Raw genomic sequence first — 26,579 nt, 5'->3', positions numbered from 1 at the left:
AGCACTTTGGTGATCGACTGCAGACTACACTGCTCACAAATCCATGTGCCTTTCTTTTGAGAGAAAGCAAAGCTCCTTTTCCGCGGCTAGGAATGGATGTGACACTTGCTCTCCGCCGCGTGCGGAGAGGTGACTGTATTACCCAGAGTGCTCTGCGCTGAACACCGGCAGTGCTGACCCAATGAAGGGGCGGGAGAGGGGCGAGCCATATTTGGCAAAAGATAGGGGCGGAACTTCCGGCCTCTCTTTGTGGCGGTCGTTTTGGCTGGCTTGGGGCAGATTCACCAGCTCCATAGCTCTTGATCGCCGAGTCGGGTCTGAGGCAATTAGAGACTGAAAGGTCGAGAGAAACTGTTGTCCTCACTGCACAGAGGTGAATCTGAGGCTTGGAGTGGGGGCCACCTGGGAGGACCCACGTTAGGGTTGGGTTGGAAGGGGTGATGTTGGAGTTCCCACACTGGTCACCTGTCATTCCCGTCCCTGTTCACACACAGGCTCAGATCACAGGGGCCTCACTGATGGACCTGGCATGAGTTGGTGCTGAGATCTTCATGCCCTCACTTGAACCACTCCCACATTTGAATCCTAAAGCCCCACTTATGGGGAGCATGGGCGAATTACCACAGCCTAGGTCAGAGGGTCCAGCACCTGCAGGGGTGTGAGAAGGGAGGGCCCATTTCCGAAAGTCAGTGTGATGAGATGTGGGAGTGTTACAAGCAGAGAGATCGTGTGTGCAAAGACCTGGAGGAGCTTCTGGTCCAGGACTCTTGGGGAAACCTGGGCTTCATGTCCTGTCTGTATAGAACAGAGTGTGACTGGGGAGTGGAGCTTGGAATGGCAGGTGGAGGAGGTGTACCTAGGTTCTTATGGTGCTTGGAAGCATGGAGGGTTGTGAACAGAGGAGGAACACAGTCTGAATTAGAGTTTTTAAAGTTTTCCCCCAACTAGAAAAGGGGTGATGAGGACAGTGTGTCACCTGAAGGTTGAGCCCTTCTCCAAAGTCACACAGCTGGTAAGAGGTATTACTGAAGACTAGGATACAGAAGTTAACAATAAGGCTTCCCTGGTGGCTCAGTGGTAAAGAATCCACCTGCCAATGCAGGAGACAACAGGTTCAATCCCTGATCCAGGAAGTTACCACATGCCTCAGAGCAACTAAGCCCATTTGCTGCAACTTTTTGAGCCTGTGCTTAGGAGCCCCTGTTCTGCAACAAGAGAAGCCACCACAATGAGAAGCCCTTGCTCTACAATGAAGAGTAGCCCCTGCTCTCTGCAACTAGAGAAAAACCCACACAGCAGGAAGACCCAGCACAGCCAAAAATAAAGAAAATTTTAAAAAAGAGAAGTTAACAGTAAGCCCAAGGTCACTTGGCCCCAGCACTAGGCAAGGGTACAAAGGAGGTTTGAGCCCATGGTGACCTTCCATGGCGACTTGCTTCTCACAGCCTCTCTCTTCCCACAGGTTCCATGGCCACAGAAGTGCTTAAGGACCCTAGCGAGGTGAGTGGTATCTCACCAGTCCCAACTTCCTCACACAAAACACACAGGTTCTCTGAGATTGTGATGCTCTAGGATGCAGACTGTCACTCTCCTAGCCCTTTGGCCTGGGGACTCTTGAGAAACCCCAAGCCCTAGGTCAGTGTTTATGTGAAATAGTTCCTATGTCTGGCAATCAAGGGAATGAGGTGGGGCAGGTTATTTCAGGCACAAGTAGTAGTATGTCCAAATGCTTGAAGGTAAGGTTGAGCTGAGAGTGTTCAGAGAACCACATTTCTCTTTGCTGTGGTGATCAGGAAAGAAACAGTCAGACCTGAAGTGGCAGCCTGAGAAGTTGAATGTTTTCCTGGAGAGGATAGGAGCAATGGTATAGGAACAAGGAAGTTATGTGACTCAGGTCTTAGAAGGCTCTGTTAGATTGCAGAGTGAAGAACAGATTTAGGGGAGTGAGGGAGGAGGCAGGAAGATCAGGGATGATGTTACCATAGTAGTCCAGATGAGTATTGGTGGTAACGGGCAGTCTGGTGGCCATGAAAGTAGGAGAAGTGGTTGGGTTCTGGATCTGTTTTTTTATATATGAGTGAATGAGTGAGAAGGATGTATTAGTCACTCATTTGTGTTCGACTGCTCGACCCTATCCCCACCCCACCCCACCCCCCAGGCTCCTCCGTCCATAGAATTCTTCAGGCAAGAATACTGAAGTGAGTAGCCATTCCCTTCTCCAGGGCATCTTCCTGACACAGAGATTGAAGCCAGGTCTCCTGCATTGCAGGCAGATTCTTTACTTTCTGAGCCACCAGGGAAGCCCCTTTAATGTATGACTGACTGGATGTTCTAATGTTGAGGATGAGAGAGAAAAAGGTAGGAGTTGGGGATTACCCTGAGGTTTTGGAAAGAAGAAAAGAAAGCTGGCAGCAATTTTTAATGGGAATATCAGGAGTTTTTTGTTTTATTTTTTGGTGGGAGGCAAGCCATGTTAAGAATCTGAGATGTTTCAGAAAATACTGCTTGAAGGCATTAAATTGGCAGTTGGACATAAATATCTGAAACTCTGGGGAATGATTCAAGGTGGAGACATCAAAATGGTGGTGGTTACTCTGTGTATCAAAGATGAGGTGGAGTTGTGGGTCACATTTGGGAGGAGGTTATGGTGGTAATGCTATTAGCAGGCCAGGAAAGGGAAGGTGGTGCCCCAGGACTGGGTCTCTTCTTTGAGTACCTGGTTAGGGGTAACATGCAATCACCAAGCATTGTTGAGGGAGAGAACTGGCCATGAAAGGGGGCTTGGGAAGAGGATGGTCTGGCAGGTGGTCAAGGCTTCCAAGGAAAGAGTAGACATTGAAACAATGCAGAAGCCTAGATATAACTGAGGAAACATGGCACTAAGGCTGAGGCTGATTCCTATGCTCAGGTCTATGGACTTACTAAGATTTTGGGTGACGCTGGAGTGTTTCAATCAGGCTGGTGGATTCGGTCAGGGGAAAATGTGGTTGTTTCATCGAGTCACTAAGCTGTAGGAGGAGAGCCATGAGGTTGGGCTTTGAATGAGTGTTAGGTTGAGAGAGGAGGGTTGTGACTAACAAGGGGATAGTAAGTGCCACACGGAAGTGGAAGAAGACCAGTGGGATCTGAATGCACGTGGTTCTGAATGGCCGAGGGTGTCACAAGCAATAAGCCAGGAAGTGAGGATGGGATAGCAGGATTCAAGGCTGCCCCTGGCAGTGGGAGCCAATGAGGGTCTGGAGTAGTGCTGAATCCTGTTTGCATTTGCATAATCTTGACACCATGAGGTAAGTAACACATGGGGAAGCCAGGGAGAGGTTTGCAGCATGGGATAGAGAGGAGGTGGTGGTGGCTATAGGGTCTGGAGATAGAAGAGAGGTACAGTCTAAAGTATGATATGCACATGAAGAAGAAGTATGAAATGATGTCACCAGAGTCCTGGTATTAGGGACTGAAGGATGAAGGGTGGGCCCAATTTTGATTGTGCTTGGGAAGTGCAATCTGGGAGACTTCCCGGGAATTGCCTGGCAGGACAGGTGGAGCCCTGCATGGCAGGCCTGGATCTTAATGGTATCCTTGTGCCCACCTGCCTAATGTTGCTGAGGACTAGACACAGTAACTAATGGGACCACTAGGAGGGAACAGACACAAATGGCACCAGAGTCCAATACCTCATCTTAGTTGTGGAGCTGGGGAGAAGTATGAGCATGGAATACATATGTGGGGATATGGACTGGGGATCCTTGACCAAGAGGCTGTTCATGATTTCCTCTCTCCTCATCATGGCAGGGCAGCATAACCTTTGAGGACGTGGCAGTGTACTTTTCCTGGGACGAATGGGCTCTCCTTGATGAGACCCAGAAACTCCTATACTGCAATGTGATGCTGGAGAACTTTGCACTTATGGCCTCTCTAGGTAAGACCCTCATACCTGCCCCAGTATATTTTCCTTTTCCCCATGGACAGATCAGATCTTTCTCACATCAGGACCACAGGCACTGCTTCCTTCCTCAGTTCCCTGGGTAGGTGCTCTGGTTGCTAGGACTGAGCTGTCTGCAGTGTCCTGTCTTTTTCTCACTCAGTCCCAGTACCTGTTGCCCCAAAGCCCTTCAGGGAAGGAGTCAGAAGTCTCGCAGTTAGCCTTTGGATCCCACCTTGCTTTCCCTTTCTCAGGCCAGGTGTCACCTCTGCCTTAGGTTCTACTCCCTTCCTCTAGCTTATGTATCCTCACTTCTGCCTATGCTAGAAATTGTAGTCACTGATATGGTCACTACTTACGTGGCCCGTAGGCTATTCTTTCAAGATCCTCCTCCGAGGTTAATTTTGGTAATATTGAATTTTCTTTCCTATGTCTGTCGCTCTGAGTTACTCTAGGTCAGTGCTGGCCACTCACCTGTCCAGTCTTTTCCTTAGAGTTTGTATCATCCAGGCACTATACTTACATGGGGAGTCAGGGGAGACCTATGGATGCCTCTCAGGGTGGGCATTTTAATGACTCCAGCTCCACAAAATGGGCTCAGAGGGTCCCTGGCACTATTGAGTGGCAAGTGAGGGGGCGTGATCTCAGGACTGTGTGTTCAGTTCATACCATGAATCTGTTCTGTTTCCTCTACATTTTGGTGCCAGTACCAGCAGCCACACTTTATTTCTGCCTTTCCTCCTCCATTCTTGACACTTTGCTAGCTTGTCATTTCTACACTGGCTCTCTGTCAGGGTGAATCGTAACTCTCACAATGGATTCCACCCATTCTTCTCCACTGCTTTTTCTCAGTGTTCTCCATCACTGCCCCACATATATTTTGTTGTGAGATGTGCACATATCTCTAAATAGTCTTTGAACAAGAACTACTCTGGTGCTATTGGATTTTCTTGGGCCCAGACACATCCTTCTGCATAGCTCTCCTGGGTCATCAGCAGAGAAGTGCTAGAAACCATTCAGAGTAAGTTGTAGACCTGCATCTCCTCTCTGTGCTGTACCCCACCCTTTCTCCTGCACTTGGTTCTTCACTGTGTCCTTTATGTCCCCCATGCTGTGACCTTTAGAGGACCATTGCTGCACAGCAGCTGCTTCTCCCACCTGACTCCAACTTCCTCCTGACAACAATCCTGTGGACTCACGTGCACTCATTCATTAGTGTATCGGATGCACTTTTGTGATGGAGGTTGCTCCTTCCTACCAGAGTCAGCTGTCCTTCAGCTGTATTTCTTTGTTTCCAGGTTATTGGCATGGAGGGGAAGACGAGGAGGCACCTTCTTGGCAGAGTGTTTCTGTAGAAGGAATGTCACAGGTCAGGACTCCCAAAGCAGGTCCCTTTTCCCTACAAAGCCCACTCCTGTGAGATATGTATCTCTGTCTTAAAAGACATTTTGCACTTGGCTGAGGAAAGGAGCACACATCCCAGGCAAAAACCGTATACTTGTGGGGCATGTGGGAAACCATTCTTTTAGTATAAACCTTCACCAGAAGCAGCACAGTAGAGAAAAATGTTCGGAAGGGATGTGGGAGGACCTTGTTTGTGAAGAGCTACAAACTCCATATACCAAGGAATTCCTTTACCTGAAACAAAGTTGGGAAGTGCTTCCTGGTCAGTTCAAGCTTCCTGCACTTACAACAGAAGAAGCCATGCAGCAGCACCGGGTGTGGGGTGACCATTCATAGTAGGAAAACTCATTAGAAGTGTGACGGATGCAGGAAAGCCTTCAACCACAATACCAGAGACTCCACAAAAAGGAAAAAGTACTTAAACTTTCCACAAATGTGGTAATATCTTCAGATTTGACCTGCAAATACAGACCTGTTTTCACCAATGAATTTACACTGAAGAAAGACCTTATTAATGCAGTGAATATGGGAAATTCTTTATCTAGCTTTCTTGAACACCAGAGATTTCATCCTGGAGAAAGATCTTCTGTATGCAATGGGTATGGGAGAGCCTCTAGGAAAGCTTCAACCTCATTAAATATTGGATAGTTAACATTAGAGGACGGCCTTACGAGTATAAAGAATGTGGGGAATTCTTTAGCTGAAGCACCCACCTTATTTAGCACTGGAGACTGCACACTAGAAAAAGCCTCATGAAGTAGAGAAGCTTTCAGTTCAAGGTCTGCTCTGATTTATCACTGAAAGCTTGTCTGAAGAGAAACCTTTAGGCCAAAGGCCTATCCTTATTTAGCAACAGAAAATCCACAGTGGAGAAGGATGTTACAAGTGCCATGAATGTGGGAAAGTCTTCAGTCAAAGGTCTTCTCTGATTCAACACCAAATATTCAATCATATAGGCCTTATGAGTACAGTGAATTAAGAAAGTCTTCATCCAAAGATCGAACCTCATTCAACACCAGGAAAGTCCACACTAACAGAGAGACCTTATGAGTGAAGTGAACATAGGAAAGCCTTCAGGTGATAGTTTAACCTCACTGAACAGCAGGAAATTTGCACAAAGAGTCACCATAGACGTAAAAGAATGGTGCGATCTACTTGCTCAATATAACAACACTAGAGGAGAGCCTTTGTGATGAAGACGTCTGCCTAATGTTGAACCTTTTATATACGAATATCCACAGTAAGGAGATTCTCCATAAGTTACGAATTTGTGGCAAGCTTTCTTGTACTTTCTGGCCTATCCAAGGCTCTTGCCAGATGTGTCACTGCATGTTTCTGTTGTAGAAGCCATCTTACCTTTACACCTGGCAGGTCCCCACAGTGGCCAGTTTCAAGACGCCAAAATGATGTCACTGAACATGAAATAAGAAGAGATGCACAGTAGCTCATCATTATATTTTTTCCACCACACTGACAGAGTTTTCATAAGTAAACCTAAGAACATACATAATAGTAAAATGACTAGGAAAGACAAGTTTTGGGTATTTAGTACCTTTGGTTTTTTAACAGCTTTATTGAGGTATGATTCACTTAAATTGCACAAAGAGTGTACAATTTGATGTTTTTGATTTATGCTTACACTCCTGAAACCAAAATATTTCCTTCTACTCTTTTTAATCCAGCTTATTAACATAAAATTATTACTGCAAGGACATAATCTTCCTTGTGTAATAGATATTTTTCATAAATATATATATACACACACACACACATACACACGTGTACATATAACTGGAGAGAACTGTTATGAAGCTCCATGAACTATTCCTCAATCTTTCATTATTTATCATTTCATGGCCATTCATCATTATCATTCATGGCCATTTTAAAATTAATTTATTTTAATTGGAGACTAATTACTTTACAATACTGTGGTGGTTTTTGCCATATATTGACATGAACCAGCCACAGGTGTACCTGTGTCCCCCCAATCCCGAACCGCCCTCCCACCTCCCTTCCCATCCCACCCCTCTGGGTTGTTGCGGTGCACCGGCTTTGAGTGCCCTGTTTCATGCATCAAACTTGGACTGGTCATCTATTTCACATACAGTAATATACATGTTTGAATGTTGTTCTCCCAAATCATCCCACCCTCACCTTCTCCTACAGAGTCCAAAAGTCTGTTCTTGACATCTGTGTCTCTTTTGCTGTCTTGCATATAGGGTCGTCATTACCATCTTTCTAAATTACACATATATGCATTAACATACTGTACTGGTGTTTCTCTTTCTGACTTACTTCACTCTGTATAATAGGCTCTAGTTTCATCCACCTCATTAGAACTGACTCAAATGTGTTCTTTTTTATAGCTGAGTAATATTCCATTGTGTATTTGTACCACAACTTTCTTATCCATTCATCTGCCAATGGACATCTAAGTTGCTTCCATGTCCTAGCTATTGTAAACAGTGCTGCAATGAACATTGGGGTACACATGTCTCTTTCAATTCTGGTTTCCTCAGTGTGTATGCCCAGCACTGGGATTGCTGGGTCATATGGCAGTTCTATTTTCAGTTTTTTTAAGGAATCTCCACACTGTTCTCCATAGTGGTTGTACTAGGTTGCATTCCCATCAACAGTGTAAGAGGGTTCCCTTTTCTCCCACCCTCACCAGCATTTATTGTTTGTAGACTTTTTGATGGCAGTCATTCTGACCAGTGTGAGCTGGTACCTCACTGTGATTTTTATTTGCATTGCTCTGATAATGAGTGATGTTGAGAATCTTTTCATGTATTTGCTAGTTCATGGCCATTCTTGATTCATCTATACCCATGCTTATTACTGAGTTATTTATAAGCATACATATCATGTCATTTAATCGTAATCTCTTCAAGATGCATTTCTAGAGACTTCCTTGGTGGTCCAGTGATTAAGAATCCACATTCCAGTGCAGGGGACGCAGGTTTGATCCCTGGTTGGGTAGCTAAGATTCCAATTGCTGCAGGGCAACTAAACCAGCACACCACAACTAGAGAGTTCATGAACCACAACTAGAGAAGCTAGCATGCCGCAACTACTGAGCCCTTGCACTTTAGACCTGTGCTCCACAATAAGAGAGGCCCATGTACCACAACAAGAGAAAGCCTATGCACCACAACAGAGCCTATGCGCCACAACAAAGACCTAACACAGCCAAAAACAAAGATGCATTTCTAAAATGTAAGGGCTATATCACACAAAATAAAAATACTTTAAAATCTCATATGTTATCAGTACTCAGTTTTCTCAGTTGTTTTCAAAATATGTTTGTTTCTAAGGTGATGAAGTATAATCAATATCTAAAACATACCCATATTACTTTTAATAGGTATGTTTCATAAGTCTCATAACAAATAGGTGCCACTTACCTCCTTTTATTCTGATTTATTTGTTGAATTTGCTGGGTCACTAGTCTATTAGAATTGATCTCATTATAGGTTTGGTTTTGTGCACCTTTTTGATTTAACAAAAAGGAAAGAGAAGGAAATGGCAACCCACTCCAGTATTCTTGCCTGGAGAATCCCATAGAGGGAGGAGCCTGGTAGGCTACAGTCCACGGGGTCGCAAAGAGTCGGACACGACAGAGTGACTGCACTTCAACCTTCTCCCATCTTTCCTATAAACTAAATATTGAAGAGATGGATAATTGGGGTCTGCTCCTGGCTGACAGATGTGTAATGGTAACAGTTAGAGATACAACCTAGACAGCATATTAAAAAGCAGAGACATTACTTTGCCAACAAAGGTCCATCTAGTCAAGGCTATGGTTTTTCCAGCAGTCATGTATGGATGTGAAAGTTGGACTATAAAGAAAGCTGAGTGCCAAAGAATTGGTGCTTTTGATCTGTGGTGTTGGAGAAGACTCTTGAGAGTCCCTTGGACTGCAAGGAGATCCAACCAGTCCATCCTAAAGGAAATCAGTCCTGAATATTCATTGGAAGGACTGATGTTGAAGCTGAAACTCCAATCAAGTTTGGCCACCTGATGTGAAGAACTGACTCATTTGAAAAGACCGTGATGCTGGTAAAGATTGAAGGCGGGAGGAGAAGGGGGCGACAGAGTATGAGATGGTTGGATGGCGTCATCGACTCAATGGACATGAGTTTGAATAAACTTGGGGAGTTGGTGATGGACAGGGAGAGCTGGTGTGCTGCAGTCCATGGGGTCTCAAAGAGTCGGACATGACTGAGCGACGGAACTGAACTGAACTGAACTGGAGATACAAGAATAGGACAGGTGTGATGGTCACACACCTGGAAACGTGGTATGACAGTGTGTTTTGCTAGCACACTGAAGCACAGTCTGGAAATACAAATATTTCAGGTACTAAATGTGCCAGATGCGTAGTGATAATGCAGCAGAGCCAAGAGTCATACACATATATTTGGGGGTCATGTGTGATGGGTTTGTGATATACCTGAGAACAACCTTGGAATCCTTGGGACACTGTATGACAGGTGCTGGATGTTAACACTCTTCAAAACAGACAGGACCCAGACACAATTACCATACTGGTAGAGGAAAGATGTGTGACAGACCTGAGACACATTCAACTGACGTGTAAAACGTACCAGTGATCTGTGAGACAGGATGGAAGTACTGACACATGACAGCAAGTACGATGACACAGATACTCCATGGAGACTCTGGAGACAGGCATATGATAGGAATACCACATGCTGTGGTCACACAGTTCCCATAGACTGACAAGACAGGAACCCCCTAGCTTGGAGAGAACAAAACTTCCCCCATCCCTGAAAATCTGATGATGCACTGATGGGGGTTATAACAGGGAACCAGGACTTCCCTGGTGGTACAGTGGATAAGAATCCAGCTGCCAACGCAGGGACATGGGTTAGATCCCTGGTCCAGGAAAATTCCACATGCCTCGGGGAAACTAAGCCCATGCACCACAGCTGTTGAGCCCGGGTACTGCAACTACTGAAGCCCTTACACCTATAGGCTGTGCTCCACAACAAGAGAAGTCACTGCAGTGAGGAGCCTGTGCACCACAACAAAGAGTAGCCCCTACTCGCTACAACTAGAGAAAGCTTGCAAGCAGCAACAAAGACCTAGTCCAGCAAAAATTAAAAAAAAAAAAAAAAGATGGAACCATGGTGCACATCATGGCACAACCCAGAGACTCACCCATGGTTGATGACTGAATATGAGCACAATGGGACATGCGTTGGGAAGAGAAGAGCTTGAACCAGGTAGCACAAGCCTTTACTTTAATATGCCGGCTGAGAAGGCCTGGAAGTAGCAATCTGATTAGGACAATAAGGCAGGGGCTTTACAGGTTTTCCTGGAGAGGTCAGTCCACATTCAGCTAGTTTGGGAATCATTGGTCAAAGGTGGTTCTAGGATAGAGGCAAGGAATGTTTTTACAGATTAAAAGTCATTGTTGGGCATTTTGCATTCTACCCAGAAGGATAGGTATGAGCACTAAGGGGTAAAGTCACATACAATAAGGTATGTGAAGGAACCAACACATGTCAGGGCCACATAAAAAATTCTCAGCCTTCAGAGTCTCTCCCAACATCCACAGTGTTAACAGTGATAATGAGAAGTGACTGCTGGGTATTGAGACCTGTGGAGTAAGGTTCCCTGAACTGGCATTTGGGGGATGACCAAAAGGACTTTAGAAATGAATCATTGCATGTGACAGTGAGAGCAAAGGATGCATTTGGGTGACATCAGTGGCCCTGTTAGGAATGCCCTGGAGGTGGTGACACCATTCATGGAAATAGTTTTCAAGTGAGGGTAGAAAGTTTTCAGACTCTGTAACTCATAGAAGAGGGGCTAGAGAGCCCCAGCTGGAGATGTTGCAGTATGACTAGTTAATGGTCTTGAGGCTCAGATAATCTGAACAGGAGAGGAATCTGGGAATCCCAGGCTCGATGGGAAACAAACAGGTCCTGGGGAAGAGAAGCAAATGTGTTTATAGCTCAAGGGCCCTCCTGGGACTGTGGGTTTCCCACTCCCTCTCCATCATGCCCTTCCCTCCATTCTAACCCAGTTGGACCCAAGCCTGGTGGGCAGGGGGCATGCAATTGGCTGCATGGCCAACTGACACCTGAGTGTCACCCTTGTATCCTAGGTAAGGGGCAGCCTCATCTAATCCCTGAGATTAGGTCCATTTCTACACCATAGCTGCAACCATATTCTCTGTCCTCCATGCCCCCGGCCCCTTGTGTTCCCCATATTCCTCCCAGTCCCCTGTCCTCTGTGCTGCCTGAGCCCCCTCACCTTGCTGGACCTCCTCATCCCCAGGGTACCAGAGAGAGATATGGGCCACTTCAGAATCCTCTGACCACACAGTCTGCTGGGGGTGAGCTGCAGAGAAGAGCACAAGCATTAGTTTGGAAAACGCAGTGTAGATTCTGGCTATGCCTGTTTCCTGGGCTGTGATCTTGAAAAGTTCCCCTCTTTGTACTTGGCCTCCATTTCCTCAGGGAATGGGAATATTATCTCTTCCTCTGGGGTGAGGAGACCAGAGAGGTCATGAGTGTGATGTGTGTTGTCTGTTCCTCCATAGCAAGTGTCAGCCCATCTCAAATGCCTTTTCTATGAGGGATGTGATGACAGCTCTACTTCTTTGCTCATGTCCATAGAAATATGCTTAAGGGTGACTGAAATAAATATGAGAACAACAGATAATTGAGAAATGCTTCACATCCTTATTCTGAGGAGTCATGGAATTTACACACACAGACCATGGACCAGAGAGACCTGACTTCAAGTATTGCCTCTGCTAATCAGACTAAGGACACAGGACAACTTGTTAAGGTCATTGGTTGTGATATGGAAAAGATGCTGGGTGTTTATCCCAGAACTGTGGAGGATTGATAAAAGTAGCACAGACAGCATATAAAAACATATGGGTAATATAATCAGAGAGATGGAAATGCTGAAAAGCAAAAGGAAATGCCCCAAATCAAAAACATTGTAACAGATGAAGAATGCCTTTGATGGGTTCATCAGTAGGCTGGGCATGACCGAAGAAAGAATCAATGAGCTTGAAGATAAGTCAATAGAAATTTCCCAAATGAAACTGCAAAAAGAGTAAAGAATGAAAATGCAGAATGAAACATCCAAGGTCTATGAAACAATTACCAAAGATGTAAATGACACATAGTGGAAATACCAGAAGGAGAAGAGAGAGGAGCAGAAGAAATACTTCAAATAAAGGGCTGAGAATTTTCCAAAATTAATGATGTATACTAAACCACAGATCCAGGAAACTCAGAAAACTTGTAGCAAGATAAATACTAAACAATCTACACTTAGGCATGTCACATTCAAACTGTAGAAAATCCATTTAAAAAAGAATAGGATAAGAATTACACTGGAAACTGTGCATATAAGAAAAGACTGGAGTGAAATGTCTAAGAAAGAAGAAACACATTAATAACTTTGTTCAAAATAATTTTTAAAATGTATTGGGTATTTATAACACATGGGTAAGTGGGAACATGTTAGCAGTGTCATACGGGATTAGATAGAGGATTTGAGAATACTGTTACAGGGTATTTGTATTACCCATGAACTAATTTAGTGTAGTTTAAGAATGGACTTAGATTAGAAGGAAATATATATTGTAAACTCTGAGGTAATTACTAAAAATTTTTTTAAAAAGTATCATCAACATGTTAAGAGAGGAGAGAAAATAGAATGATACAAAATACTCAGTTAAAATCAGAGAAGACAGAAAAAAGAGGAAATTAAAAAAGTACAACAAACAAAACAGTTATAAACATGTTTTTAATCCAACTATATCAATAATTAATTTAAATGTGCATATCCTAAATATACCAACTATAGACTCAGAAACTGAAGAGGGGATAAAAAAACAAGATCCAATTGTATACTATCTATAAAAAACACTTTATTTTATTTATTTATTTAAAACACACTTTAAATATAAAGACCCTGATAGATATAAAGTTAAGGGATAAAGATACACCATGCTATCACTAATCAAAAGAAAGCAGGAGTTGCTATATTAACTCAGACTTCAGAGCAAGGGAATTTTCTTTAGAGGGGTATTACAGTATTACATAATGATAATGGAGTCAAATCTCTAAGAAGATATAAATAATCCTTACTCTGGATTTTGCTAGCAACAGAGGTTCAAACTATGTGAGGTAAGGAACATTTAAACTCAACTATAAGAAAACAACACAGTTGAAAAATGGGCCAAAGATCTGAACAAAGAAGGTTATAGATAGAGCAAACAAGCATATAAAAAGATGCACATCATATGTCATTAGGGAACTGCAAACTAAAATATTAATAAGGTACCCACACACATCTTTTAGACTGAATATATGGTTTAAACCTGATAATACAAAAGTTTGGCAAGTACATAGAGCAACAGGGACTCTCATTCATTGCTACTGGGAATGCAAAATGGCAGAGCCAATTTTATGGGTTCCCCGACTCATATGTTGAAGCCCCAACCCCCAGTGTGACTGTATTTGGAGATAGGGCCTTTAAGGAGCTAAATAATTAAAGTTAAGTGAGGACAGAAGAGTAGAGCACTATTCCCATAGGACTGGTGTCCACATTAGAAGAGGAAGAGACACCACATCTATCTCTCCCTCCCTCCTTCTGTGCTCACACAGAGGAAGGCCATGTGAGCACAGAGTAAGAAGGTGGCCATCTGAAGCCAGGAAGAGAGTGCTTACAGAAACTGAATTTTCTGACGTCTTGATCTTGAATTTCTAGCTCCCAGGGCTGTAAGAAAATAAATTTTTGTTCTTTAAGCCACACAGTCTGTGGTATTTTGATATGGTAGCCCAAGCAGACTAATGCAGCCACTTTGCAAGACAGTTTGGCAATTTCTTTAAAAGTTGAAATAGTCTTGCCATACAATCCAGCAGTCATGCTGCTGTGTATTTACTGTACTGAGTTGAAAACTTACGTCCACACAAAAACTTGCATATGAATGTTTTTTGTAGCTTTAGTCATAATTTCCCCAAGCCAAAAGCAAATAAAGATGTCATTCTGTATGTGACTGAACTAAAAAACAACAATAATAACATACACACACAAAATGAACAAACAAAACTGTGGTACATATATACAATGGAATTTGTTTTTTTTTTTTTTTTTTTAAATGAATTATCAAGGCACAGCGGACATGGAGGTGTTTGTGTTTTTTTCTTAGCATAATAATGCCATTCATGTTGTTGCAAATGACAGGATTAGATTCTTTTTATGGCTGAGTAGTATTCCATTACATTCTTGATCCATTCATCCATTGACAAACATTTAGGTTGTTTTCATGTCTTGGCTATTGTCCGTAATGTTGCCATGAATATATGGGTGCATTTATTTTTTCAAATTAGTATTTTTGTTTTTTTCAGATAAATACCCAAAAGTGGAACAGCTGGGTTATATGGTACCTCTGTTTTTAAGGGAAATCCACATACTGTTGAGAGGGTTAACAGTCAGGTAGGAAGGCCAGAGGTCCCCAAGCGGTATGAGGAAATAAACTGCAAGTGGCTGATTTTTTTCCCCCTTGTCTTTACAAAATTAAAGGAGGCGTCTTTTAATTCTGTGTTGTCATGACAACACGTGGTTCCGCCTGAACTTAACCTTGAGGGGCTACTGGCTCAACAAACCAATATTTCTTATGGAAATGTTTTTCTTAAGCTATGTTAATGGAATTAGGTATTTGCTTTGGAATCTGCCTTTTGTCAGATCGGTTCTGCCTAAAACTAACCATATTCACAAACCTTGAGCTGATAATGGCTCAGCAAACCAGTACGTCTTACCCATGGAAATGTTTCTTTAAGTTATGTTAATGAAACTAAGCATTTGCTTGGACATCTGTCTTTTCCTCAAGATTCATGTCAGTTGTTTTATGGCTGGAGATGAGTCTGCTTGTGCCATTCTATCTCAAAATGCATGTTGTGGGAGAGGGGCCTGGTGCAACTCTCTCAGTCTTGAGGCGTATCTTTTATCTGATTAGCAACTTGCTAACAGGTATATAATGTCTTGCTAAAAACTAGCAAAGGGGTATCTTTTCTGCCCCCTTCTGATGTCTGTGTCAGAAGCTTTCTCTATCTCTTTTATACTTTAATAAAACTTTGCTACACAAAAGCTCCGAGTGATCAAGTCTTGTTTCTGGCCCGGGATCAAAATCCTCTCCTCTGGAGGTCACGAATCCCAGCATAGCTCACAGCTCACTGTTATGCCCGATGTCTGAATCCCCGAGCGGGAAGAGAGAAGGCTTCCAAGACAATGCAACTGGCAAAAAAGGGAAGTTTATTGCTGACTCGAGTCAGGGCTCACTGCCGCAACCAACGCAGTGGTGCAGGGTCAGAAAGCGCTGAGCCCGAGCTGTTACCCAATTTATAAGGTGTGCACAAGCAGTTGGTAGCTGGCTTAAGTGGATTGATTACATGTTTGCAAAGTAATCTTATTGGCTCAAACCTTCACGGGCTTTTTTTCAAACTTGGGCGTTCGCGGGCTTTTCAGCTTTCCCCTGATAGGTTCCCTTTTCCTTACTGGGCGCATATTGATTGGCTGGCTCCAGGTGGCCTGATAATCATGTTACCCTGGAAAACCAGGCCTACTCCTAATCTAGGCTGCCTGTCATGGCGCAGCCTCACATTCCCCCCCTGTCTTGTTGTTTCTGTGGAAGGCCCAATCATGGGTCTTCTATATCATCTGTGGGGGCAGTCGAATATTGAGATCTGAGTAACATTAGGTGGACGGACAGGCAGTGTGTTTTCCCTAACAACTCTCCCTTGAGAGACTTCATACTCAAGATGCTTTTTGGGAATTGGGGTGGAGGTCTCTTTCTTCTGTAACTTCTTCCTGCTGTGCCTGGGCATAGGCCTGCCTAGCAGAGCAGAAGTCTCTCTGTACCTGACCTAAGTTGGGGTGTTTTATATCTGAAACCAGCTTTTACTCTTGTAATAACAGCAACTTAGTTTGAAACTGTTGGCACCTCTCAGAGATAAAATAGACAGGGGCCAAACAGGAGACCTAACAGGATGGTCATCACTGGTCCCCAGAAACAGGAGGCAACATTTGGGGTGATTGGCTGGTGGTCAAGCAACAGAGCTGTGTTCTAGGAATCTTGTGTTTAGTCTGAAGTTACCATCTTTCACCTGGGTGGGGGCTCCAGTTCTGCAGAAGAACTCAAAAGACAGTGTTATGCATATTTCTTTGAGTAAGAACCAGGACCCGTCTCAAAGCTGTACCACTATTTGATTGTTTTCCCTCTGTTTCTGTATTTTTTCTCTTCCCTGATTAGCAATTGTTTGAATCTAACCTTTGGAACTCAGGGGAGGTCAAGGAGGCTGAATAAAGCCTATATTTTACAGTACAGCAGGTCTGTACTCCAGAGTCGCCACCCCACAGAGTCCTGCTCAGCTTTAATTTAGGGAACAGGGCAACTATGACTGTGATAATCTCTTGTCAAAATCGGGCATAGGACTGCCTCAGCCTGGAGAAGAGACACTGAATTGGAAGTATTCCTGAGTTCCAAGTCCTAGATTTGAGCCTTGTATGATTAAAATCTCAATCCCTTGGTCTGCCATTTTGTTGTAACATACCCAGTTAGTAGTAGCTAGAGGAGGGATAACTGGAGTTTTAATAGACAAAATAAATCTCTTTCTTTTAGAAGAATAGGCCTGAAACCCAGTCTGGACCTGGCACTTCAGGGAGACTTGTAGTCAGGTGGCCAGTTGCCTAGTTTTATAAAAAGTAAGGTAGAAGTTACTAGCTTCCAGCAGACATTGTTTTGAGAACGGTGGCATCTAAGCCTGACACGACTCAGAAAACTCAAGTGTTTAGCAATACAATGTCTAATCTGAAATTACACCCATAGTAACACCTGGTTATTTCTCAGGATGTCTGAACCATAGCTGAGTACTCTATTTTGACTTTTAATTGTAAAATTTTTTCTTTAATAGCCAAAGCAGATGGCACCATTAATGATGTCAGTGTTTCTCTAGGTATGAGAAGATGCAAGAACTGGGACTCACAAAATCTCCTGAAAAGATCTAACTATCTGAAGGCCTGTTCTGCCAGTTTTTCCCAGAGCACGGAGCACCTCATTCCTGATCTTCACCCTGAACTCCTTTCAGGGCCGTTGAAAGTCAGCAGTTGCAGTGGCCATGATATAATCTCTGTAGATATAGATGGCAAGTGTCAATCTTCAGTTGGCAGAGCCCCTTTTTGCTCATAAACTTGACCATGATTTTGAGGGGGACATTTCATGACCATTTTATCCCACGGTGCTGAGAATGTCCATTCTCAGGTTTGGCAAAGATTTTGTTGACAGGCCACTCAATGTGCTGTTACTGGACTAGGCCATAAAACAGTATCCAAAATTCTCTGGACCACCTGTCTTACTAGCCTCTTGGTCCAGGAAAACATTCCCTCTTGTTGCTTTTTCTCATATCTAGAGTTACACTGCCATCATCATCGATCTCATAGGGAACTATATATTATTTTATCAGAGGCCTCAGTCACACATTTGGCACTGTAAGAAATAGCAATTTTGTAAAACAGGTGAAATACAAAGAACATAGCCAGCAGTACTAGTAAAGTCACAAGTAAGACTTAAGAGCTTCCATTAGATGTAGCCCAGTATATCCCAGGTCGTCTGACTTAGTCTACTCTGTACGAATCTTTATCTTTCAGGGAAATTATACATTGGCACCACCATCTATAAGGCATATAGCCCAGTTTTCTAGTGTTACTAGACTGATTATCCTTAGCATGATATAATTGTTTTCAACACAGAGGAGACTTTAAACCTAAATTACCATAGCCTGGTGTTATCTATATAAATCCATCTTATAATTGTGGGAGATTTCTTTTTCCTTTGTTGAAACTTTTTTGTTGCTCTGATTGAGCTTGAGGAATAGAAAAAGACTCAAATTTATGGCCAGAGTCAGGGTAGGCATTATTAATTGGCCCAGTGAGGGGATCTCGTCTGGTAGTATCACAGTGACCTGAATATGACTATAATTTTTTTTAAGTAAATTTCCTCAGGGCCAACCAGTTAGAGTCTTGCAGTGGAGAAATTTACCAAGGTAACCCAGAACTAGATACAGGTAATTGGCCAAAAACCCAACAATTGGATTGATTTCTAAAACTGGCATAGAATCAGGCCTATGATAGAAAAGCATTTGATTTATATGCAAAGGTCTAAGAAGTCAAGAAAACATTATAAATGATCATATGAAGCAGATCCAGCATCTTGGGCAAGCTGTCTACCTCTGATGTTGCTGTCTTCTCATCCTGATGTAGTGTAGTTTCTCCTGTTTGAGCATCATTTAAAGGTGAGATCAGGTCAGCTGTCTTCTCTATAGACCAATCCAGTGTAGGGGCCTTTGGAAGTGGGAATTAATCTAAGAGTTAATTTCTCTTCAGTTTCATTGTGCATGAGCTAGTTAAGAGTACCTGATAAAAAGTCCTTCCATCCAGGTTGGAGACAGTCTCTTAAATTCTGTCTTTTTCCAGTCCTGGTTGCAGGTCATGAGGCATCTGATCTTCATCCAAAGATAGATTACTGAGATAAGCTTCAGAAACAAACTTTCACATTAATATCACATAACAACAAAGAACTATCTGAGAAATGAGTCTTACTACATGCAGACCTCCATTAACAAACTGGGCTTTAACATTTTTTTGAAATATCTTTTTCTCCCTAAAGTTACCCTCATTTTTATCAAGTACAACCAAATTAAGGCTAGTTTGCTTGCAAAATAGGTCTGTTTTCACTAATTTTGGTCTGATGATTTATATAACCATAATTGATCATAGACTTTTTATTTTGCTGAAACACTTATTGGATCTCAGACTGAACTTTTAATATAAAACAGGGCTGGGAAACTCACACCAAAGGCTTATCACAGATTTTGCCTAACGAATCTAGGTGAACTCTTTTCTTTTTAAGGTCTCAAAAATTCCTTGAGACTTTTGTACCTGTTAGTGAGATAACCTTCTTAGCTCATTTGATAAACTTACTGGAAACCTAAGAGTTTCAAATTTCTGGAGGAGTCAGATAGAGAGAAAATATAATTGTTTTGTTTATAACATGTAATTTTACCAAATTATTCTTATAACTAGTTTGAGAGGAAGGTTTTTCCTATTCCCGGAAAACACACGATTTAAACCTCTAATTTCTCAGATAGAAACCATAAAAGTTATAAGCATATTCACTGGTTCATTCAGTCCTTTGTTAACTTTTGTGAAGTCATCAGGTTTTTCATTAGAATACCAGGACGTATCAAAATGTTAAGAACTCCATATACTTTCTAGGATATCTGTATTAGTAATTTTTCATGCATTATAACCTGAGCGGATTTATTACTCATTTGATAATCTTTTTCATGTAATTTAACCAACCAAATAAACAGTTTAATATCCCTCTTTGGGATGTTTCAGGAGCCCTCTGAAACACTCCAAAGTTAGCTAGATTTCAAAGGAACTTCAGAAGAATTCGATTTAGGAAGTTTTATCGAAAAGATCAATTAAAAGCTTTAGAACATTTGGTCAGATTTAGTCAATGTTGATGGGTGTATCATTTAGCTTGTTGATATGTCACAATGGGCGTAAATACCAAGGCTCAAGGTCTAGTGAAAGTCAGCTCAGCTATCTTGGACCTAATTGGCTCTTAAGCAGTTTTCTTACAACCATGTCATTCCTAACAAAATTCACTTATCTAACTAATTGTAATCCAATTTTAGAAAATCCTGATCATGCATAACTCTTTTTACTATTTTTTCATACTTTACTGAAAGCACACTTCCTGCTTTCCTTTAGCAATCAAGAGCTAACTTTTATATTAGCATTTTATAGATTGGTGAGCATAAATACCAGTGATAATTTCTAAAACTCTTGCTTTCTTAAAACATTTTAGGATGGCATGGAACATTATTCATTTATAGTCCCAAATCTCTTTAGTTTTTCTGCAAAAGGAAATCAGTGTTTAGTAGTAAATGTTTCAAAATCTTATTTCATTTGGAAATGACATAATTATTTAATAGACTTCCAATACTTAGTTTAGCACAACCCTTAGAAATTCAAGTTACGCCAATCTGGGGAGACCATTGTAGACAGATATTCTTAAAGAATAATTATTCTTAATAGAGTTTATATACAAACTCATACCTCATTTACATTTTTTAGAAGTTTTTTCACTCGAGGTAATTTCCTTGTTGACAAACTTGTAATAGGTATAATATTTAACTTATATTAAACCTAGGTACAACAAAAATATTCTACTTGATGTTAATTACTCTAAGACATGTCTATATTAGATAGGTCAACAAACAAACATTAATATCAGGTATTTAGTACTGAATATTTCCCAGTTCACCTAAACCTGGAATTTATTGTTTAATTTAGAATTATTTGATTTGTAAGCGCTTACCCCTTTTTTTAAGCCAATTAAATAGAGCTCATTTACAAATTAACCTAAAAACATATTTCCCAGAGACAAAGACATACCAAAACATATTTAGACAGACACAGTGCAAGATCTAGCTTCATTTTCTAAGTTTGGTCATAAATTAGGTATTACAATATAAAATTTACTAGTTTATAAAAAAAGTTGAAATAAATAACATTTTTAAAGGCTTTTTTTTTTCCTTTTTCTCTCAGTCTCAGGAGTTAGAGATGGTCTAGATAAATGTTCCTGAGAGCCGTGCTCTCACGGCACAGGAAAAGAAAATCAAGTTCTAACAAAATGGCAGCAGGTCTAAATGGTGGCCAGACAAAGCAAAATGGCTGTCACAAATCACAACACAGAACAGAGTTAAAACACACACATATAAACCTGGCAGTCCTCATCAGACACTCCCTTAAATACAAGAATACAGTCTTTCAGAAAACCTTCTATAGAGACACAAAACTTCAGATGTCTTCAAAGATTTCAAAAGGAGGAAAGGAAGCCAGGTTGAAAGAAGGAGGAGGAGGAGGTGGGAAAGGGGGGCAAAAGGGGTGGACTTACAGACATCTCCTGCCACCTACAGACACCCAGGCGTTACAGGACTTTTCCCTGGGCTTCCAGAAAAGGGAGACCAGAGACAAGGCCGGCACACACACAAACACGGAGAGCCGAAGACAAACACACGGACAAAGAAACGTCGGCCAACAACACAGCGCTGGGTTTTCGGGCCCCCTGAATTCTCTTGCCTCCGGGTAGCAGATTCACCTTACCGAATGGCATCCGCTGTTCACCAGATTCGGGATCAGGAGAGGAACTCCCCCTCCCGCAGAGCTGGCAGCCTTCCAGCGCGCTCGCTGGCCTCGGTCTTGCGCCGGCTGGAACATCCAATCCGTTCCCCCTTTATAGAAAGCTTTCTCCTGCGCCAGATACCTTCCTGCTTTTCAGCAGGGCCTCGGATTTTACACTGGACTTTCCTGAACTGTCTGAGCACCGGTGCTATTATTTATCCTTCCCCTCTGTCCTGAAAGTGTTCTCCCTCCCCGGTCAAGGGATCCCGGACGAGCCCCCAAATGTTATGCCCGATGTCTGAATCCCCGAGCGGGAAGAGAGAAGGCTTCCAAGACAATGCAACTGGCAAAAAAGGGAAGTTTATTGCTGACTCGAGTCAGGGCTCACTGCCGCAACCAACGCAGTGGTGCAGGGTCAGAAAGCGCTGAGCCCGAGCTGTTACCCAATTTATAAGGTGTGCATAAGCAGTTGGTAGCTGGCTTAAGTGGATTGATTACATGTTTGCAAAGTAATCTTATTGGCTCAAACCTTCACGGGCTTTTTTTCAAACTTGGGCGTTCGCGGGCTTTTCAGCTTTCCCCTGATAGGTTCCCTTTTCCTTACTGGGCGCATATTGATTGGCTGGCTCCAGGTGGCCTAATAATCATGTTACCCTGGAAAACCAGGCCTACCCCTAATCTAGGCTGCCTGTCATGTCGCAGCCTCACACTCACGGCCGCAACCTTTTGCTGTTTTCCATAATGGCTACACCAATCTGCAGTCCCACTAACAGTGTACAAGGGTTTCCCTTTCTCCACGTCCTCTTTAACATTTGTTATTTCTTGTCTTTTCAATAATAGCCATTCTAACAGTGTAAGATGATGTCTCATGCTTTTGATTTACATTTTCCTTGTAATTCCCTGTACATCTTTTCAAGTGCCTGTTGGCCATCTGTTTGTTCTTTTTAGAAGACTATTCAGATCCTCTGCCCATGTTTTAATTGGGTTGTTTGTTTTCCTGTTGTGACATGTATGAATTCTTTACATATTTTGGATGTTAACCCCTTATCAGATCACTGTATGATTTCACTCATATGTGGACTCTAAAAACAAACAAATGAACAAAATAAAAGTCAAATGCAGAAATAAGATTAGTGGTTAGCAGAGGGGAATGGGGATGTGGAATGGGCAAAATGGATGAAGAGAGTCAGTTGTATGGTCATGGATGGCAACTGGACTTGTGGTGGTGATCACTTTGCAGTTTGTACAGATATTGAATTATAATGCTGTACACCTGAAGCTTATTACTTTTTTTTTTTTTTAAAGAACCACCTGGAGGGCTTGTTAACACAGCGATTGCTGAGCTCCATCACCAGAGTCTCTGCTTCAGTAGGCCTGGGGTGGGAACCAAGAAATTACATTTCAAACAAGTTCCTGTGTTATGCTGATGCTTTTGGCTCAGGACCACACTTTGAGCATGACTTCTGTAGGCCAAGCTATTTGCATATTTTTTGTGCAGATTGTAGTGTTGAGTGAATATGATGCACTAATAATGCAATACCAGGACAAAACAAAACAAAACAAAATTCAGCTTGTTTTGCTGCACTTTTATTCTAAATAACATCTACTCTCTCTTTTGATGACAAGATTTGTCTTCTTTCCCCAAGAGAGATTTAAGAGGCATTACAATTAAATGTAATTTTTGGACTTGTTCGGATGATGAACTGAACAAATTCACAATATATTCCCATCCTTGGTATAATCAGGAAATTTTAAGTATGGACTGAGTATTTATTAGGAATCTTTTTTATTTTTTAGGTATAATAATGGTATTGTGGTTGTATTTTTTAAAATGTTCTTATACAGATGCATACTATTTTCCTTAAACTGCTCCAACTAGGAAAAAAATGGAGGTGACAGATGAAACAAGGGTAGCAAAAATTAGGATAAATGTTGAAACTGAGTGATGTGTACATGGGGACTCATTGAATTCTGTTCTTCTTGTAAAATTGCAACCCCACGGACTGCAGCCCACCAGGTTCCTCCATCCGTGGGATTTTCCAGGAAGGAATACTGGAGTGGGTTGCCATTTCCTTCTCCAGAAAATCTCCTGGACCCAGGGATTGAACCTGGGTTTCCTGCACTGCAGGCAGACTCTTTACCCACTGAGCTACCAGGGAAGCCCATGTAGTATATTCCTATATGCAAATTGCTAAGTGGAAGAAGCTGTTCTGAAAAGACAACTTTATGATTCTAATTCTGTGATGTTTGGTAAAAGACAGAACTATAGATACAGTAAGTTCAGTGGTTGCTGGGAGTTGAGGGGAAGTTGGGAGGGATGAATATATAAAGCACAGGGGATTTTTATAGCTATGAATCTATTCTCTGTGATACTGTCATATATTTGTCAAAACCCATAGAACTGTATAGCACAAAAAGTGAACCTTAATGTATGCAAACTAAAATAACAATTTATCAGATTGAGGGATCTCAGAAAATAATACAGAGTGCAATCGGAGAATCTGTGTTATGAATTATGACACAACCTCATGGGAGGAAATGGGGGAAAGGCGCTGACTGTGGAAATGAGTGAGATTATAAGAGTAAAGACAAAATGAACTGCAAATACGCACTTTAGATGATAAAGTTGTTCCCACAGGAGTACAGGTTAACATTTCCAATACCACTCTATAATATATGTACTGGAATTGAGCTATTAAGTAAATGGGTGCTGAATAGTAGGAGCCAGGAGTGTCACTGTTGAAGCAGGAATTTACAGATGAGCAAAGGAAGGAGATTAGAATGATTCATGATCCATGTTGGTAGTGGATTACAGTGGAGATGTCAGTAAGAACTCATGTTTAATTTAATATAGATACAGATGGTGTATACAGATACAGATTAGTATATACACGTACTTCTTTGTTTTGTTAGCTGAGAGAGCCTAAAGCAAAGACATCCCAGTAACAGTTAGAACACCTAGTGGCCAGATCTTGATTCTAATACAATTCTCTAATAAAATGAATCAAGGCTCCTTGGATAAATGGCTGAATCTAGGACTGGGGCAAGATACATGGAGTTCTTAGTAATGCCAGAAAGTAAGGTACTCCCCAAGCCCCCACAATTATGGGAGCATGTCAAAGAGACACAGGAAACCAACTGAAAGAGCTCCCATTAGCCAGAGAGGGAACAATCTGAGCATATGTGTATATATATATATATATATGTATGTATGTATATGTGTATATATATGTATGTATGTGTATATAGTATACATATGTATATGTATATATACATATGTGTGTATGTATACGTATGTATATATATGTGTATATATATATACACATATATGTGTGTATATATATATATATAATTTTATCCAATTTTTCTCTATTTCTTTGCATTGTTCACTTAAGAAGGCTTTCTTATCTCTCCTTGCTGTTCTCGGGAACTCTGCATTCAGTTGGGTATATCTTTCCCTTTCTCCTTTGCCTTTCTTAATGACCTGGATAACCACAATGGTGTGGTCATTCACTTAGAACCAGACATCCTGGAGTGTGAAGTCAAGTGGGCCTTAGGAACCATCACTATGGACAAAGCTAGTGGAGGTGATGGAATTCCAGCTGAGCTATTTCAAGTCCTAAAAGATAATGCTGTTAAAGTGCTGCATTCAATATGTCAGCAAACTTAGAAAACTCAGCAGTGGCCCCAGGACTGGAAGAGGTCAGTTTTCATTCCAATCCCAAAAAAGGGCAATACCAAAGAATGTTTAAGCTACTGTACACTTGTGTTTGTCTCACATGCTGGCAAGATATTGCTCAAAATTCTTCAAGCTAGGCTTCAGAAGTACACGAACCAAGAACTTCCAGATGTACAATCTGGATTTAGAAAAGGCAGAGGAATCAGAGATTGAATTGCCAACAACTGTTGGATCATAGAAAAAGCAAGAGAATTTCAGAAAAACATCTAATTCTGGTTTTATTCAGTTTGTTGTGACTGTGTAGATCACAATAAACTGTGGAAAATTCTTAAAGAGATAAGAATACCAGACCACCTGACCTGCCTCCTGAGAAACCTGTATGCAGGTCAAGAAGCAAAAGTTAGAACCGGACATGGAACAATGGACTGGTTCAAAATTGGGAAGGGAGTATGTCAAGGCTGCATATTGTCACTGTGCTTATTAACTTATATGCAGAATACATCATGTGGAATGCTGGGCTGGATGAATCACAGGCTGGAATCAAGATTGTCAGGAGAAATATCAACAACCTCAGATATGAAGATGATACCACTCTAATGGCAGAAAGGAAAGAGGAACTAAAGAGCCTTTGATGAGGGTGTAAGAGGAGAGTGAAAAAGCTGGCTTAAAATTCAACATTCAAAAACCTAAAATTATGGCATCTGGTCCCACCACTTCATGGCAAATAGATGAGGGAAAGTGGAAACAGTGACAGACTTTGTTTTCTTGGGCTCCAAAATCACTGTGGACAGTGACTGCAGCCATTAAATTAAAAGACACTTGCTCCTTGGAAGAAAAGCTATGACAAACCTAGACAGTGTATATAAAAAGCAGAGGCATCACCTTGCTGAAAGGCCCATATAGGCAAAGCTCTGGTTTTTCCAGTAGTCATGTACCAATTTGAGAATTGGACTGTAAAGAAGACTGAGTGCCAAAGAATTGATGTTTTCAAACTGCGGAATTGGAGAAGACAGTTAAGAGTTCCTTGGACTACAAGGAGATCAAACCAGTCAATTCTAAAGGAAATCAACTCTGAATATTCATTGGAAGGACTGATGCTGAAGCTCTAGTACTTTGGCCATCTGATGTGAAGAGCCTATTCATTGGAAAAGACCCCAATGCTGGGGAAGATTGATAGCAGGAGGAGCAGGGGATTACAGAGTACGAGATGGTTAGATGGCATCACCGCCTTAATGGACATAAGTTTGAGCAAACTCCAGGAGATAGTGAAGGACAAAGAAGCATGGCATGCTGCAATCCATGGGGTTCCTAAGAGTTGGACATGAC

At 41.8% G+C, this 26,579-nt stretch overlaps 1 protein-coding gene across 1 annotated transcript in view; it reads left to right on the top strand.

Annotated features, from left to right (window-relative positions):
- Positions 1 to 274: 274 nt before the first annotated feature.
- Positions 275 to 26,579, top strand: part of LOC122690835 (zinc finger protein 211-like) — a 30,426-nt gene continuing 4,121 nt past the window's right edge. The window contains exons 1-4 of the mRNA XM_043897818.1: positions 275 to 373; positions 1,463 to 1,500; positions 3,790 to 3,916; positions 5,218 to 5,288. Of these exons, the coding sequence (XP_043753753.1) occupies positions 1,468 to 1,500; positions 3,790 to 3,916; positions 5,218 to 5,288 (231 nt within the window). The 5' untranslated portion in view covers positions 275 to 373; positions 1,463 to 1,467. The remainder of the gene's footprint in view (positions 374 to 1,462; positions 1,501 to 3,789; positions 3,917 to 5,217; positions 5,289 to 26,579) is intronic.

This window comes from Cervus elaphus, chromosome 4 (genome assembly GCF_910594005.1).
Source record: "Cervus elaphus chromosome 4, mCerEla1.1, whole genome shotgun sequence".
Taxonomy (NCBI): Eukaryota; Metazoa; Chordata; class Mammalia; order Artiodactyla; family Cervidae; genus Cervus; species Cervus elaphus.
Note: the sequence above shows the minus strand (reverse complement) of the source record. Positions and strands in the feature narration are given on the sequence as shown.